The 18,318-nt window shown below is 36.6% G+C and overlaps 1 protein-coding gene across 1 annotated transcript in view; it reads right to left on the minus strand.

The window, feature by feature from the left end:
* Positions 1–10,150: 10,150 nt before the first annotated feature.
* ATG3 (autophagy related 3) overlaps positions 10,151–18,318 on the minus strand; it is a 28,596-nt gene continuing 20,428 nt past the window's right edge. Inside the window, exons 8-12 of the mRNA XM_060010630.1 lie at positions 15,485–15,519; positions 15,079–15,234; positions 14,175–14,302; positions 12,047–12,115; positions 10,151–10,417 (exon numbers count right to left, since the gene is read on the minus strand). Coding sequence (XP_059866613.1) covers positions 10,336–10,417; positions 12,047–12,115; positions 14,175–14,302; positions 15,079–15,234; positions 15,485–15,519 — 470 coding nt within the window. The 3' untranslated portion in view covers positions 10,151–10,335. The remainder of the gene's footprint in view (positions 10,418–12,046; positions 12,116–14,174; positions 14,303–15,078; positions 15,235–15,484; positions 15,520–18,318) is intronic.

Raw genomic sequence — 18,318 nt, forward strand, 5'->3', positions numbered from 1 at the left:
AGAACCAGAGGACCTCAGCAGCCCTAATCACTGCTGAGGACACTCTAGCTTTTGCCAAGGACTCCCACTGTCCACACCTATGCTGAACCCAGCTGATGGAGCTGCCTAGAGTCACCCCTGCTGTCCCCTACTCCCTGCTGGGCCCCAAGCAGCAGCTGCATCCTCCCCGCAAGGGCCAGAGCTGCCTCTGTGCAATGCTGCCCCCTCTCCAGGGCCAGAGCCATATGTACACTGCTGGATCCCAGTTCCCAGAGTAGACACCCTTCTTGCACAAACATGCACTCGTCCTGGACCCTATCTCTGCAACTGCTACACATGAGCCTGTGCCTGAGACTTCTGCTGCACTACTGCTGCAGCAAATGCACATGCATGCTGGACCCACACCCAGAGGTGTCCTGGCTGTGACTTGCTCAAATGAAATAACACAGTAAACAGCAACACAAAAGCATGTGAAAGCACAAATCTCACAAAGGTAAATATATAGACATATGTAGAGCTGTCTATAACACAGTAAAGGTGGTGTATAAATTATTTTTAACCCTAATATAAAGCTTAAACATTTGTTTGTGGGTATACAATATAAAAGGAAACCAAATGTCTACAAGAACACAAAGTGCTGGAGGTGGGAAGAGTAAAAGGACAGGGCTTTGTACGAAACTGAAGTTTTGTTATCAATTTAAAATAGAAGGTTATAACTACAAGATATTTTATGCAAGTCTTGAGCTAACCAACAAGAAAACATATAACAGATACACAAAAGATGCAAAATAAATCAAAGCAAATCACTATAAAAAATCATGAGAGGAACAGAGGGACAAAACAACTGAAAGACAAACAGAAAACAACAAAATGGCAATGTTAAGTCATCACTTATCAATAATTTAACTTAAAATATTAAACTCACCAATCAAAAGGCACAAAGTGGCCAAATGAATTTAAAACACCAAGATCTATCTATATATTGTCTGCAGAGACTTGCTTTTAAATTAAAGATACATGTAGACTGAAAGTGAAGAAATGGTAAAAGATATTTCATACAAATGGTAACCAAAGAAAGCAGATTCACTATACTCATATCAGATAAAATATACTTTAAGTCTAAATCTGTCTCAAGAGACAAAAAAGGTCATTATATAATGATAAAAGAATCAATTCAGGGCTTCCCTGATGGCGCAGTGGTTGAGAGTCTGCCTGTGCTCCGCAACAGGAGAGGCCACAACAGTGAGAGGCCCGTGTACCGCAAAAAAAAAAAAAAAAAAAAAAAGAATCAATTCAACTGGAAGATATAAAAATTATAAATACATAACACACTCAACATCAGAGTATCAAAAGTAAATACTGACAGATCTGAAGGCAGAAACTGACAGCAATGTAATAATAGTAGGGAACTTCAATATTCTGCTTACAATAATGGATAGAACATCCATCCAGAAAATCAATACAGAAACAGCTGACTTGAACACTATAGATCAATGGAAGTTCATATACAGGACTTTCTACACAACAGCAGAAGTGCACATGGAACAAGTGCACATGGAACAGCTCAAGTGCACATGGAACACATTCCCCAGGAGAGATCACAAGTCAACAAATTTAAGAAAACTGAAACCATTCCAAGTATTTTTTTATAACCACTTGGAATAAAAGCAGATCAATAACAGGCAAGGAAACTGGAAAACTCACAAATACATGGAAATTAAACAACACACTCTTGAACAACGATTGGGTCAAAGACAAAATCAGAAGAAAAGTTTAAAAGTACCACCGGACAAACAAAAATGAAAACACAGCATGCCAAAAACTATGGGATGCAGGAAAAGCAATAATAAGAAGGAATTTTTAGTGATAAATGGCTACGTTAAAAAGAAGGGCACAAATAAACAACCTAAATTTACACCTCAACAAACTAGAAAAAGAACTAAGCCCAAATTCAGCAAAAGGAAGGAAATAACAAAGACCAGAGCAGAAAAAAAAAAAAATACAGACTAGCAAGACAATAGCAAAGATCAAAGAAACTTTAGCTAGACTAAGAAAAAAAGAGAGAAGACACAAAATCAGAAATAAAAGAGACATTACAACTGATAACACAGAAATACTAAGGATCATAGGAAACTACTATGAATGATTATATGCCAATAAATTAGATAAACTAGAAGAAATGGATGAATTACTAGAAACACATAAACTATCAACATTGAATCATGAAGAAACAGAAAATCTGAACAGAACAATAATGTGTAAGGAGACTGAATCAATAATCAAAACCTCCCAACAGAGAAAAATCCAGGACTGTCTGGTTTCACTAGTGAATTCTACCAAACATTTAAAGTAGAATTAATACCAATCCTTCTCAAAGTCTTCCAAAAATTTGAAGAGGAAGGAACACTTCCAAACTTACTTTATAAGGTTAGCAATATCCTGACATCAAAACCAGACAAGAACACTGCAAGAAAAGAATATTATAGGGCAATATCCCCAATGAACATAGATGCAAAAATCCTCAAAATATTAGCAAACCAATTTCAACAATACATTAAAGGAATCATACACCATGATCAAGTGAGATTTATTCCTGGGATGCAAGGATGGTTCAACATATGCAATTCAATAAATGTTACATCGCATTAACAAAATGAAGGATAAAAATCACATGATCATCCCAATATATATTGCAGAAAAAGCATTTGGTGAAATTCAACATCCTTTCATGATAAAAACTCTCAACAAATTAGGTACAGATAGAAGGTATCTCAACATAATAAAACCCATTTATGGATAAGCCCACAGCTAACATCATACTCAGTGGCAAAAAGCTAAGATCAGGAACAAGACAAGGATGCCCATTATCACCACTGATAGAAAATTCAACAGCAAAAAACAACAAAAACAAAAACACAACCCAATTGAAAAATAAGCAAAGTACTTGAATAGATATTTTTCCAAAGAAGACATCCATATCGCTAACAGGTACATGAAAAGATGCTCAACATCACTAATCATCAGGGAAATGCAAATCAAAACCACAATGAAGTATCAACTCACATCTGTTAGGATGGCTATTATCGAAAAAACCAGAGAAAACAAAGGATGGTGAAGATACAGAGAAAAGGAAACACTTGTACATTGTTAGGGAATGTAAACTGGTACAGTCACTATGGAAAACAGTATGGAGATTCCTCAACAAATTAAATAGAACTACCGTATGATCCAGCAATCCCACGTCTTTGGGATATATCCAAAGGAAATAAAATCATTATCTCAAGGAGATATATGTACTCTCATATTTGTTGCAGCATTATTCACAATAGCCAAGATTTCAAAACAACCCAAATGTTCTTTGAAGGGGATGTGGTATATGGGGATTGGAATTCTGGAGTCCACTGGTATCTAACCCAGCATAGGCTTTTGACCTCTATTTAGTGAATGAACGTATTTGGGCTCTGTAGTGGTAGTTGTAGCAGCAGCAATATCAAGGGGAATAATAATAATCATAACAACAACAATTTTCTTTAGCATTTTCAAAATGTGTTCACTGTGGTTGTCATGGAGGCATGCCACTCAAATCTCCCTTCTGGAGAGAGCCTCCTGCAAGGAGTGTAATAAGCTGATGGCTTCCACCTGCCACACCTTTGGGATCTGCACACAGCAGTAGAACCAGGACATTCCTGGCAGATGGGGTGCTTCTCTAATAGGCAATCTGTGCTCCTGGATCCCCATTAATCTGTCTGACACTTTCTTGGAGCTGCACTGCAAGATGAGACTCTTTCTCCCCAAGTGTCCTTTCTTCTCTTTCTCTTTTCACAGCTGTTTCACCTGCATCATGGTCTCTCCTCGACTACTGTTAATATATACACTGCAATATTATTCAGCCTTTAAAAAAATAGGAAACCCTGTCATTTGCAACAACATGGATTAATCAGGAGGGCATTTCACCAGAAATAAGCCAGATAGAAGACAAATACCTCAGGTTATCCTTTATATGTGGAATCTTTAAAAAAAAAAAAAAGGCAAACTCATAGAAATGAAGAGTAGAATGGTGGTTTCCAGGGGCTGGGAGAAAAGGGGAGAGGTTGGTGAAAGGTTATATAAACTTTGTTATTAAATGAATAAGGTATGAGGATCTAAGGATAGCACGGTGACTACAGTTGATAACAGTGCATTGTACAGTTGAAATTTAGGCAAGAAAATAAATCTTAAGCATCCTCACCAAAAAAAGGAAAAAAAAAAGTAAATATGTGAGATGATGGGTGTGTTGTGAGAATCCTTTACAAATTATTCATATATCAAACCATCACATTGTATACTCTAAGTACATTAAAATTTTATCAATTATACATCAATAAAACAAAAAAATTAATCCATTCTCATTTTAGAAAAGTAGATATGAAGGACATAGCTCAGGGAAAATGTCAGGTGATTGAAACAGCAAATAACTGCAAGCAAACACTGGGTAAACTGGATATCACTGTTCTTCAATAAATGAAGGGGTGAGGATCTCAAACATAAAGGATGTTGACCAATATCATCCACCTCCTTCCCCCATTAAGATAAAAAACGCAAAGAGAAAGTGGGAGCAGCAGTTTTTGATAACTCTGCCATATCCAGAATGCTTAAATGCTTAATCTTGTGCTATTCCACTGCCCTCTGCTGGATGTGATAATTCTGACCTCAAAACCAGAAGTTCTAGAGTGGCAGCAATTGTAATCATTATCGTCATCACACTAGCTACAGCATGAATGTCAAGCACTGTGCTAAGTGCTTTACATGCATCATCATCTTCAACCCTCCTAACAATTCTATGGCTAGAAAATGTTAGCCTCTCTTTGTAGGTGAGGTATCTGGAGGTTCAGAACCAAGGTCACACAATTAAAGGGAACTGGGAATTCAATATTGGCTCTAGAGACAGCTCTTAGCTACTTCCTCTTCCCTAAATATAAACGTCATGCTATCAGCTGTACTGGGAGACAAATCTGAAAAGGTATTACTTTCTGAGACCAGCTGATTCACTATTAACAATGGAATCACAAAAATGATTTTTATTTTAAAAAGCTCCCCCAAAATATCCTCCTCTAATTTTTCCTTAAGAAGCCCCAAAAGTTATCAAAAAGGAAGTTTACTCCTCAACTACGGGCAAGAGAGTGTTTCTCAAGAATTTCTCAAAGTGTGATCCATGAATCAACCTCCTTCATTAAAATCTTGTGAGTTGCTGGTTCAATACACAGAAACCCAGGCACCAGGATGTGTCACGGAAGTAGAGAGGACAGGACTTGCCACTAAGAGATGTGATATGTATTAGTGGGAGAGGGGTGGACAGAGAGAAAGAGTATGACTCCAGGAATTTTGGCTCAGTAACTAGGGGGCTGGTAGTGACGTCAAGTGTGGAAAATTGGAAGAAGTGAGTGGTTTTTTATTGTTAGCAGTTCAGTTGTGGTAGTTGCTGTTTGGCAGTGAATATAAAATCAGGAGTTTTGGCTTAGACATGTTATGTTTGAGATGTCAAATAGGATAACCAAATAAAAATGGAAAACAGGAAACTACAAAGGAAATAACTTTTAAAACTTACAATATGTTTAAGATCTATCCATGTTGTTTCATGTGTATCTATTATGTATCCAATTGCTGTACAGTACCTGGTATCCCTACCAATGATTAATCCCCAGATTGCTTCCAACTCCTGTCACCATAAACAAAACAGCAATGAACATTCTATAGGTTCCCTGTAATATAATAATAAATATATATGTTGGTCTCTGTCTCCAGTTCCTAATACAGGGCTCCTAAGATCCTTAAAAATTCCTAAGTGATAAGAGCACTAAGAATATCTTTGGACTTCCCTGGTGGTGCAGTGGTTAAGAATCCTCCTGCCAATGCAGGGGACATGGGTTCGAGCCCTGGTCCGGGAAGATGCCACATGCCGCGGAGCAACTAAGCCTGTGCACCCCAACTACTGAGTCTGCGCTCTAGAGCCTGCAGGCCACAACTACTGAGCCCGTGTGTCACAACTACTGAAGCCCGTGTGCCTAGAGCCCGTGCTCCCCAACAAAAAGAAGCCACCGCGATGACAGCCTGCACACTTCAACGAAGAGTAGCCCCCGCTCGCCACAACTAGAGAAAGCCCGCACGCAGCAATGAAGACCCATTGCAGCCAAAACTAAATAAATAAAATAAATATATTTTAAAAAATAAAATATATTTTAAAAAATAAAGTAAATAAAGTTAAAAAAAAGAACATCTTTTGTTCTCTCAAGGTAATTCTAGGTGGACTCTTTAATCGGGGCTCATAACCAGAAAGACAAAGCCGTGATTAGAAGCTTAGAATTTTCAGCCCCACCTCCCCATCCTCCAGAGAGGGAAGAAGGGCTAGAAACAGTTAATCATCAATCATGCCTATGTGAGGAATCCTCTATAAAATCCCAATAGTATGGTGTTTGGAGAGCTTTCAGTTTGGCGAACACATCCACTCTGAGAGGGTGATGTCCCCGCACTGCGCAGCAACAGAAGCTTCTGGACCCAGGACCTTCCTAGACCTCACCCTTCATCTAGCTGTTCATCTGTATCCTTCATGTCCTTTAATAACTGATAAATGTTGTGTTTCCCTGAGTTCTGTTAGCCACTTCAGCAAGATAATTGAATCTGAGGAGACATACTTAATGTGACCAGGTACTACCAGATTCCTCTCTAAAATGATGTACCACAAAGGAAACCATTGACAAAATGAAAAGACAACCTACTAAATGGGAGAAAATATTTGCAAATGATATGACTGATAACGGGTTAATATCCAACAGATACAAATAGCCCATACAACTAAACATCAAAAAAACAAACAACCCAATTTAAAACTGGGTAGAAGAACAGAATAGACATTTTTCCAAAGAGGAAATGCAGATGGCCAACAGGCACATGAAAAGATGTTCAATATCACTAATCATCAGGGAAATGTAAACCAAAACTACAATGAGACATCACCTCACACCTGTCAGGATGGCTATCACCAAGAAGAACACAACAGGGCTTCCCTGGTGGCGCAGTGGTTGAGAGTCCACCTGCCGATGCAGGGGACACGGGTTCGTGCCCTGGTCTGGGAAGATCTCACATGCCACGGAGCGGCTGGGCCCGTGAGCCATGGCCGCTGAGCCTGCGCATCCGGAGCCTGTGCTCTGCAGCGGGAGAGGCCACAACAGTGAGGCCCGCGTACCGCAAAAAAAAAAACAAAAAACACAACAAATGTTGGCAAGGATGTGGAGAAAAGGGAACTCTCTCACACTGTTGGCTGGTATGTAAACTAGTGCAGTCACTGTGGAAAACAGTATGGAGGTTTCCCAAAAAACTAAAAATAGAGCTACCATATGACTCAGCAATTCCACTCCTAAGTATATATCCAAAGAAAATGAAAATAACTCAAAAAGATACATGCACCCCAATGTTCATAGCAGCATTATTTACAATAGCCAAATACGGAAGCAACCTAAGTGTCCCTCAACAGATGAACAGGTAAAGAAGATATAGTATATATACACACTGGAATACTACTCAGCCATAAAAAAGAAATTTTGTCATTTGCAACAATACAGATGGACCTGGAGGATATTATGCTAAGTGAAATAAGTCAGCAAAAAGACAAATACTATATGATATCACTTATATGTGGAATCTAAAAAATTTTTAAAAAGAACGAATATAACAAAACAGAAAGAGACTCACAGATATAGAGAACCAACTAGTGGTTACCAGTGGAGAGAGGGGAGGGAGGAGGGGCAAGTCAGGGTTAGGTGATTTAGAGGCACAAACTACTATGTATGAAATAAATAAGCTACAAGGATATACTGTACAGAACAGGGAATATGGCCAATATAACAACTTTAATTGGCGTATAACCTATAAAAATACTGAATCACTATGTTGTATACCTGAAACTAATATTGTAAATCAACTATACTTCAATAAAAAAAGAGGCAAGAACAAAAATAAAATGCACAAACAGCTCAAAAAAAATCTGTAGTTTTGTAGTATTGTATCAATGTTAATTTCTTAGTTTTGATAAATGTATCATGGTTATATAAAATATTAACATTAGAGGAAGCCAGATGAAGGGTGTATAGGACTTGCAATTTTTCTGTAAATCTAATATTATTTCAAAATAAAAAGTTATAAAACAAAAGAAAAAACCATTACCATTTGCTACTACTTATGCAAATTGAATGTTTAAAAATGCCACAAAGCTAATATAAAAAATAAACTAGGTGCAAAGACTTGTAAGATTGCCGTGCGTAATCTGAAACCCAATTCTAAGTTCGTTAAAACAACTTTATCAAACCAACCCCATTTTTCTTAATGAGTGCTAGAAATCTGAACTCATAAAAACACATTTATACCATTAACATATCCACTTTTAGAGTCATGTACCACAATGTTCACTGCAGCACTATTTACAAAAGCCAGGACATGGAAGCAACCTAAGTGTCCATCGACAGATGAATGGATAAAGAAGATGTGGCACATATATACAATGGAATATTACTCGGCCATAAAATGGAACAAAATTGAGTTATTTGTAATGAGGTGGATGGACCTAGAGTCTGTAATACAGAGTGAAGTAAGTCAGAAAGAGAAAAACAAATACCGTATGCTAACACATATATATGGAATCTTAAAAAAAAAAAAAAGGTTCTGACAAACTCAGGACAGGAATAAAGACGCAGATGTAGAGAATGGACTTGAGGACACGGGGAGGGGGAAGGGTAAGTTGGGATGAAGTGAGAGAGTAGCACTGACATATATACACTATCAAATGTAAAACAGATAGATACTGGGAAGCAGCTGCATCGCACAAGGAGATCAGCTCAGTGCTTTGTGACCACCTAGAGGGGTGGGATAGGAAGGTTGGGAGGGAGGGGATATGGGTATGTCTGTATACATACAGCTGATTCACTTTGTTATACAGCAGAAACTAACACAATATTGTAAAGCAATTATATTCCAATAAAGATGTTAAAAAAATCCACTTTTGTTTTATGCATTAGGCACCCATGTAAAGATTTCAATTGGAAAAAAGATCTTCTGATTTATGCCACCTAGTGGTGATTGAGATAAATATGACTGCCAGCTTAAAAAACAATGATTTGAAGGTATCTGTACTATAAATAAGGCTTAACTGGGAGAAAAATGTTGACAATGTGATAACATCTATTACTACATATCATTTAGATTACAGGTATTCAAAAATAGGATATTTCAGTAAAATCAGTTGGGAAGATTAATTCAAATAAAGCCAGAAGAGTAGCTTGCTGCCTACATGAGCAAGCAGGATATCTGATATGTATTCTAAGATGACACCCATGTTTACATCTCTCTATTATGCCGTATCAAACACCACCTTAATTCTATCAAGATTTTCATTATGGAGAGCTCCTTAAAACACAAAAATTGGGTTACAATTGGAAAAGGGGTAAAAATGAAGGGGCATTGAAGGTAAGGCAAGTATTCTTGAATGATGAGGAATACAAAAACCAACCAAGAAACGAAGGTTCCTTAGAGGCTGGGTTAGCCACTCCCACTATGTGCAAGATGGAAAGAAAGGGGACGAGGGGGCAATGTGGGGTACGAAGAGAATGCAAGAGGAATCCTCAAAGGGCCTGGGTTCTACTCCTCGGCTCTCAGCGGGTGTCCCTGAGTAGAACCTCACTTAACCTTTCTGAACTCCCAGACCCATATCTATAAACTGATGTGATACAACAAAGGGATCCCTTTAAATTCTAATATTCTATCAGGCAATCACCATAGGAAAAATATTCCTGAATCTTTAATAAAAAAATAACTTTGGTGATACAAACTTAGTAAAACAATCCAGAAAGAAAATAAGTAACAGCACTTAACGCATTTCCTGGCACACAGTAAGTACTTCATCAATATTAACTACTAGCAGATAGGAGACTTAGGGAGATGGTCAGAGAGGGGAAACAAAAGGAACAGAAAGAAGAAGGGAAGGTGAGTCTAGCATGAAGTATTTTCTAGCCCCAGCTCTCACATTATTACACATTTAAATACCTTCCTCATAAGTGTGAACCAAAAATACTCTTACCATCATTCTGTATGAGATACTTCTACACTTGAAGAATTATCATCTTTTGATAAGAAGCAAGAAAAACGGTCTCTTTACACTCATTTTATTAAACAAATAAGGCTGGTAGAGGAACTTTTATTTAATGCATAAACATATAATTCTCTTTATTAGAGAAATTGTACATATCGGTGAATATGGTCAATGGTCACATCTATGGGTTAATTCTTTAAAAATCAGAATCAATAATTAGGATAGATTCTATGCTCTCTTTGTTACATTGTGAAGTGTCTTGTGTAGTCATATTCTATTGTTGGAATGACAGCTTGTACAAATTTCAAGAAAATTAGAAGATACCTAAAGGTCTTTAGCTAAGGAAAACAGATTGGTAAATACTTCTATGATTTAAGCTAACATTGTAAATATCCATTTTATTAAGCAATAACTCCTCAGAAAAAATACAGAAGACAAAATCTTAAATCAAGTATATTATATTAAAAAAATTCATTCATGCAATTGGTGTCTATTCAGCATGAGGCTCTCTATAAGAATGACTGACCCGGCCGCATTTAATATTTGCATGTAAGACTTCTTAATGAGTACAAGTTCATATTAGCCCAAATATTTTAATATAAAAATAAGGACAAGGTTGTACATGTTTAAATAATTGGGAGATGGTCTTTTTATTGCCTACAAGTTTGCTAGAGTATGTTAGAAAATGAGACAGTGTAAAGAATATAAAAATACTGAAGTAAAAGAACAAAAAATAAGTAAAAACCCTCCATAAGGAATGATTCTTGGTTAGTATATGTACTTGCCATATACTATACTGGAATAGCCTTTAATAAATCTGCTATACTGGACTGTCTTTAATAAATTCCTGAATTTTTTTCTATGTTCCACTGTACTTAGAAACATTAAGAGATTAATTTTTCTCAGGGGAATTGATGACAATTATGAATTATATATAGAGTCTTCCAAGTTGCTACACAGCTTCCAAAACAGAGATAAATGCTCAAATTATGCATAATAGAATTTTAAGAGTAATTCTGGTTTGGACCAAAAGTTCTTGGTTTGTTTCAGTATCAAATCAGCCCAATGTTTCTCTGAGGCACACATTCTATTAGCAATGCTTAGTTTATCTGTAGTTCCAACACAGTGGTGACCCCTCAGTCTACATCTAACACTGAGTGGCAGGAACCACCAAGTCGAATGTCAATCTAGCATCAAACTAATTCAAGCTATTTGGTATTTAAATCATTGACTCTTGACTGCTTTTGATGAATCCATGCTATGGGTACGTGTATTTCAGGATCCAGTAGTTTACTTAATTCCTCTTGCTAACCCCAGAGAAATAAAGAGGTGCTCTTATCTGGAGAAAAATGAAAATACTACATTTGAAGACAACCTGAAATAGATTTCAGGTGCTTTACTTTTTAATTAACCTATTTATTTAATCTGAATTCTTTCTTTGCTTCAGAGACCTCAGACTGACAAAACCCAACTTTACTTTTACCTGATAGAAAAGTACGTTTTTGATAATATGTTAAATCAGAAATATACTTGAAAAGATATTCATGTGTTATCCTCTAAATTCACAGGTTATTCATCTTTCATCAACAGATTAAGCACTTTGAGTTTCTTTTCCATAAAGAGTTCACAGTTGTGCATACTCTCAGCCACTGCCTCAACAAACAAAAGCACTGGCAAGATGCCACCTAGAAGTACATATTGCTCTGAAGCTCTGTAACAAGGCAGAGCTAACTGGTGCACACAGGGACATGTGCTTATCAACTGAACAAGGCCAGAACTATCACAATGTAACATTTTCTAAATAAATTAAGGACTCCCACTAAGACTTCCAGATGTGTGGGGCTAAAATAAGTTATACTACTGTGCCTTAAAGTTTATACTAAATTTCCCAAAAAGGGGGAAAAAAAATCCCAGAAGCAATTTTCCTCTAGTCGCATACACAGGTAAGGATACATATGAACACCAAGTTCTCCCCCTCCTTCTGCAACAGTCTCAATGATTTTCTTCATCACCTCAGCATGCCTAAAAGCAAAAGAACACATCTTATTAGTATAGATCAATTGGATCAAAGTAGGAAAAGCAAGCTTTTGTTTGCGAAGAAACCTACATTATTACACCTATGTTATTACCGCCTGTGAATTAATTTTAATATATAATAGTACTATTGTAAAATATTCTCCTCCCTACTCCCCAACAAGCCAGATTGTTGAGTCATGCAGACAGTTTTATTGTAGCCACGGTAGTCACAAATGAACACAATGGGACTAGTTAGCTTTCCTATAATGGGGGTGGAAGGGAGGTAGGGCAGAAAATCAGAGAAAGGGAAATCATGCCAGGGCATAAATACAGAGCAAGGGCTCTCTGCTCTGAGAAACAAAAAAGAACCTAAACAGGCAAATTCAAAAAAGCTACATGGTTAACAGCTGGTCAAAAAAAACACAAAGATATTTATAAGGCTGTGATTTTGACTGTTTCAATGTTTAACAGAGAGTAAACCAAAACTGAGTTAAAGAAAAGCCAACTGGTCAGAGTTAAGAGGTTTATATATATATTTTTTCAGATTAAAATTATCTGATTCTATTTAGAAAAATTTTTTTGGCTTTATATAAAGAAGGATATTTATCTGAAGTTTTCCACAAATTTTTTTGTGGCCAACTGGTGAATCTCCTATGCTATAGAAAAAGGTGGCATCAAAGTAATTGCCTGAGCATATAATTGAGAAAAGGGCACTGTACAAAAGAAATGAACTTTTACACATATCCTGGCTTAAATAACACCACTTCAATTTTTATGAGTACAACCTTCATGAAAGAGGCAGTCAACTTAGAAGATGAGAATAAATGTATTGGCCCTGAGAATATGAAGACATAATCTGAGGCAGCCAACGGCAAGGCCTAAAATGCCCTTGCAGTCTCATTTTACAGGGTCCCAGCTTTTTTTTGCCTTATTTACATTATATTCCATAATACAGTCATTTACTAAAATGTTTAACATCACCAGTTAAATTATTTATCTCTTTTTCCCATTAAGTAAAGTTTATACTTCAGAAAGAGACCTGCCTCAGTTTGATAAGCTCTGTCCTAAACTCTCAAGCCATAAGAGGATCCAAAAAAATAACTCTCAAAAATGAAAACCTTTTAGATTAGGTAATTTTAGATAGTTTTAGTTTTAAACCAATGACTCTTGAAATACTTTTCATAGTTAGCATTATTAACACTCTTAATATAAATAAACTTGAAAAATGAACTAGACTTCCTATGGGATAGATTTTTGGAATAAAAAGGTTGTTAAAAATGAGAAGAAAATATTAAAGGATTTTTTAAAACAAGACTGTTGCCTCTAATTATTCAATGGAATATCAGCGTTTTCATCTGAAAAATACTGTTACCAAAATTGCTCAATGATTTGTAGAAGTTAGCCATTAGAAATAACTGAAAGAATTTAGCATGTAATTTTTTTTTAAGGAAAATTCTAAGCAGATCATATATATAGATTCAGTTTCACTTATTTGGCCTGTGAAAACACATTAATACAAAGAAATCCCAAATTATAAAATGTACTTGATTTGGTAGGGCTGAAAACCTCTTAATTGAAAAGTAAAGGAATAGAAATTCTACACACATCTCCCTTCACTAACCAATAAAAAGAGATAAATGGTCACCTAGAAAAAGCACAAAGTTAACTTTACATTGCACATTCGCAGAAAGATATATCACAATAGAGCAAACCATGTCTAAATGATTAGTATTTTTTAATCTAAAAAGGATCTTCCAAAGTATTCTTGGAGCTAATAACAGGAGTGAAATCACAAAGATCTATACTATAACTAAACATACACAAAGGACAAAAATTATTCTTAATGAATTTAAACTTAAAGGAAATTGGTAAGGTTTTTTTTCCTTGTCTTATATATTATTTAAGCACAAAAACATTCCTAAGGAAGATAAAAGAGAATTTTATTTATTAAGTAAATTTTTTCTGTTCGGGCACTATGTTTATACAGACTCCCAAGTAGTAAATCCATGAAGTATACACACACACACATGCACACAAATACACACACACACACACACAGACACACCTGCATGGGTGAACTGAACACATAGGAGGTGGTGGAAGATGAGGGTGATTTTCAATGGTCACTGTTTTCTTCACATGATCTTGACTGATGTCTTCATACATGTGCTCAACTGTTAAAGGCTGCCGTTGCTAAAACCATAAAAAGTGCTTCATTTGAAATTACTGTTTAAAAACTTTTAGGCCTAAACTTCAGGGTTTATACTTATCCCCACCTCCCACATCACTTGCAGTTCTGAATTCTATACTATTTAGAATCACCAGATTATTTTGGGCCAAGGATTTATTTACACCAAGTAGGGAGGGAGGGAGGAGAGAGTCTGTCCATCAAGGTTATGTGACATCAGCCACCATCTAATACAGAAAAGATCCTACAAAAAGGCAGGTTCATGGCTATCAAAACATTTTATAACTTTCTAACATCTTTTAGGCCGATTTTGTTTTATTTTCTTGTTTCCCATTTATAGTCATTGGAATGACAGGTTAAACAAGTTACTTTTATTTCAGTTATCCTTTAATTCAATTAAGTGAAATTCTTAAGGAAAAAAACTACATGCAATATGATCATTCTACAAATGCCTATATATCCAATAGATATAATCTCAAACAAAATTTAATACAACAAACCAACTTCAATTTTCCTCACATTTTGAAGGGATAAATAAGCTCAGGGACCAAGAAATAAATGTAACAGATTATTTCTGTTTAATTCTTAGCAGTGGTGGTGTTACAATGGATAATTCAGTTTCTTCAAAATAAGAATCAAACTCAACATAAATCACAAAATTATAAAACAAATGATTTGTAAAATTTAAAAGGCAAAAGTATATATCCATGGGCCTAATGACAAAAGAATTCAACACAAAAATTTAAAATATTTACATTAAAATGTCTTTCTTTATTTTTACCTCATCATAGCCGAACAACCATAGTCGTGGTGTCTGGTAGTATTTATCATAAGTGATGTAAAGGTCATAAGTTCTGGTTTGCAAAATAGCATCTTCACCTCCAGCATCAGTTTTAGCTTTACAAGCTTCTACTAGTTTCCTTGTATCTAGAGTAGCCTGGTAATAGTGGAGAAAAATTTACAACCATTAAAATCACTATGAATGTCTTGTTTTAGAAAATCTATTTTTCCCATCCCATATATTTTTTATTCAACAGCAGATATAACAAAATTTAAAGCTAAAATGTTATATACTGTAAACAATGTACACATATTAAAAACTCATTTGATAGATCAAGATATTAAGAACACTAATCCCCAAGTTTACTCATTAAAAATTAACTAAAGAAAAAACTTGATTTACAAACCTCATCTGTTTCCAACAATCCACTCTCTTCATATTCTGTTTAAAAAAGCAACAAAAGATTAATCAAGTTCGAAGTAATTTCCTAAACCAAATTACATATTACTTCAGAGTATCATTCAAAACCTGGGTTTTTGCTTTTGTTCTGACTGAAGATATTGAATAAACATGAGGGAGCTAATTCTATACTTCTAAAGCAGCAGACACTTTACCTGACAAAGCCAGAGAAAGTTAGCAGGCTTAAGGCTTGGCCTGTGCTACAACAGTCTATTACTAATACCAACTGGCACAATAATACTGCAGAGCCCTAGGTGACTCCATAGGGTGCACAAGGCTATTTATAGAATTGCATAAAATGTGCTCGTTAAAGTCATCACTGACTTCCACTTGGCTGAATCCAGTGGTCAATTCCCAGTTTTCATCTTAATTGACCTCTCAGGAACATCTGGCATGATTTATTCCCTCTTCCTTGGAACGTTTTCTTTCCTCAGCCTTTAAGATACTACATTTTCCTGGCTTTCCTCCCACCTCACTAGCTTCTCCTTCACTATCTCCTATGCTGGTTCCCCTTCATCATCTATAGTAACTACGGGCTCAGTTTTTGGACCTTGTCTCTTCTTTATCCACACTTACTCCCTTGATGATTTCATCTAGTCCCAAGGGCTTTAAATGCTGATGACTCTTAAATTTATTCCCTGACTGCAAACATGGATACCTAATTGTTTACTTAGGACTACAATGAGTGACTAAGGAGCACAGCAAATATCACATGTCAAAAACTGAGCTCCTGACTCCCCCTCCAAAGCCATTCACTCCTACAGTTTTCCCCATCTCAATAATGACATCTTTCCAGACATTTGGGTCAAAAACCTTGGAGTCACACTTGAGTACTCTCTCTCCCTCATGTCACATCCAATCCAGCAACAAATCCTTTTTTGGCCCTACCCTCAAAATATGTCCAGAATCTGCAGCTTCTCATCACTTCCAATTCCTACTCGAGGCCATGCCACAGTCATTTCTTGCCTAGATTATCAAAGTAGCCACCCAACTGTTGTCCCTATCCCTTCACTCTATTCTCAACACTGAAGTCACAGTGATTCTGTTGAGATGTTAAATCTCGTTCTCAGCTGTTCCTCTACTTAGAAAAACCCTCCAATGGCTTCTTGTCTCACTCTGAGTTAAAGCCAGGGCCCTACAAGATCTGGTCCCCGGGTTACCTCTCTGATTCCATGCCTTATTACTCTCCCCTCTCTCCTCTCTAGACATAGGAGCCTCCTTGCAGTATTTTATACAAGCCACACATGCTCCCACTTCAGGGCCTTTGCACTCTTCCTCAGATATCCAAACAGCTTGTCCGCTCACTTCCTGCCAGACTTTACTTAAAAGGTATATCCTCAATGAGGTTCTTCCTTGACTAACCTATTTAAAAATTACAACACTCATCGTACTACAAGACTCCCTATCCCCTCCCACCTTTATTTTTCTCCCTAACACTTATAACCATCTAAGACAGTATATATTTTGCTTATCTACTGTTTTTTGTCTGCGTCCCCTAAATCAAATATTAGCTCCGTGAGATCATGTCTACTGCTTTGTCTCCAGCACCAAATACAGTATCTGATACATAGATACTGTATTGCTTGATAAATATTTGATGAATGATGGATGAAAATTAACTGTTATATTAGATACCAACAACACTGTTTTTAAGCAAAATTCCATATATAGCAATTGTTTCTTTAACTCTATCCAAGGGAAATGTAACAAACATACTAAAAGGCTGCCAGATATTTAAGGCAGTCCCACAGCTTGTACTCTAAAAACAGTATTTTATTCATAAGGTTCCCCACTCCAACCGGGACAACTGTGTGCCATTCAGAGACAAATGGAACCCAGAAAGACTATTTGTACAGAAGGTGGTTCTGACAATTATGAGACATCCACGTAGAAATGAAACTAAACAAGTAGATATGAAATTCAGGAGATCTGGGTTGGGGGTTTAGACATGGATGTCTTGAGCACAGAAATGGTATATGAGGTTGCTGTGAGCAATTTCGGTTACAAGTAACTCATTTGGATTTCCTCAAAGAATAGAAGTACACAGTGGAAATAAGGACAAGACTCTTACTAGAATTCAGGAACAGATATACAGCTAGGTTTCACAGAAACTCAAAGTAATTTAGGAAACAAAACTAAAAAAGGTACTTTTAAGTAAAGGCTACGCTGGTTGATTAGGCTATGCTGTCACCTCCTCATCATCGAACACCACTTGCCATTATGGTGCTTCAACTCTACTGACACTACCTTCTACATTTGCATTCTCTCTCACTAAATCCTATGTATTGGGGGGATTTAGCCACCTTACAGCCTCCAAAATATCTGCCCTGTCTTTTTTAAATCCTCTTCCTTTTTCCAACTAACCCTCTCTCTATACATACACATATTCATATTTAAACTCTCATAGAGAATCTAATGTAATTTATATACCATTTTTCCTGTCGTAAACAATTCTGTGCCAGACCACAGTATTCAATTACAGAAGTCATAAGAGTAGATAAAAATCTACCTGGGAGTGAGCAGAAAAAAAAAAAAAAGTGAAACCCCATGAAATAGTAACATTTAACAGTGAAGCAGAAGTAAAAGAGCCCAGCAAGATGACTTTTTACAAGAAACAGTCAAGGAAAGAGGAGGAAAATCCTGTGTCAAAAAATCAAGGGAGGGGCTTCCCTGGTGGCGCAGTGGTTGAGAGTCTGCCTGCCGATGCAGGGGACACGGGTTTGGGACATGGGTTCGTGCCCCGGTCTGGGAAGATCCCACATGCCGCGGAGAGGCTGGGTC

This window comes from Delphinus delphis, chromosome 4, assembly GCF_949987515.2.
Source record: "Delphinus delphis chromosome 4, mDelDel1.2, whole genome shotgun sequence".
Lineage (NCBI taxonomy): Eukaryota > Metazoa > Chordata > Mammalia > Artiodactyla > Delphinidae > Delphinus > Delphinus delphis.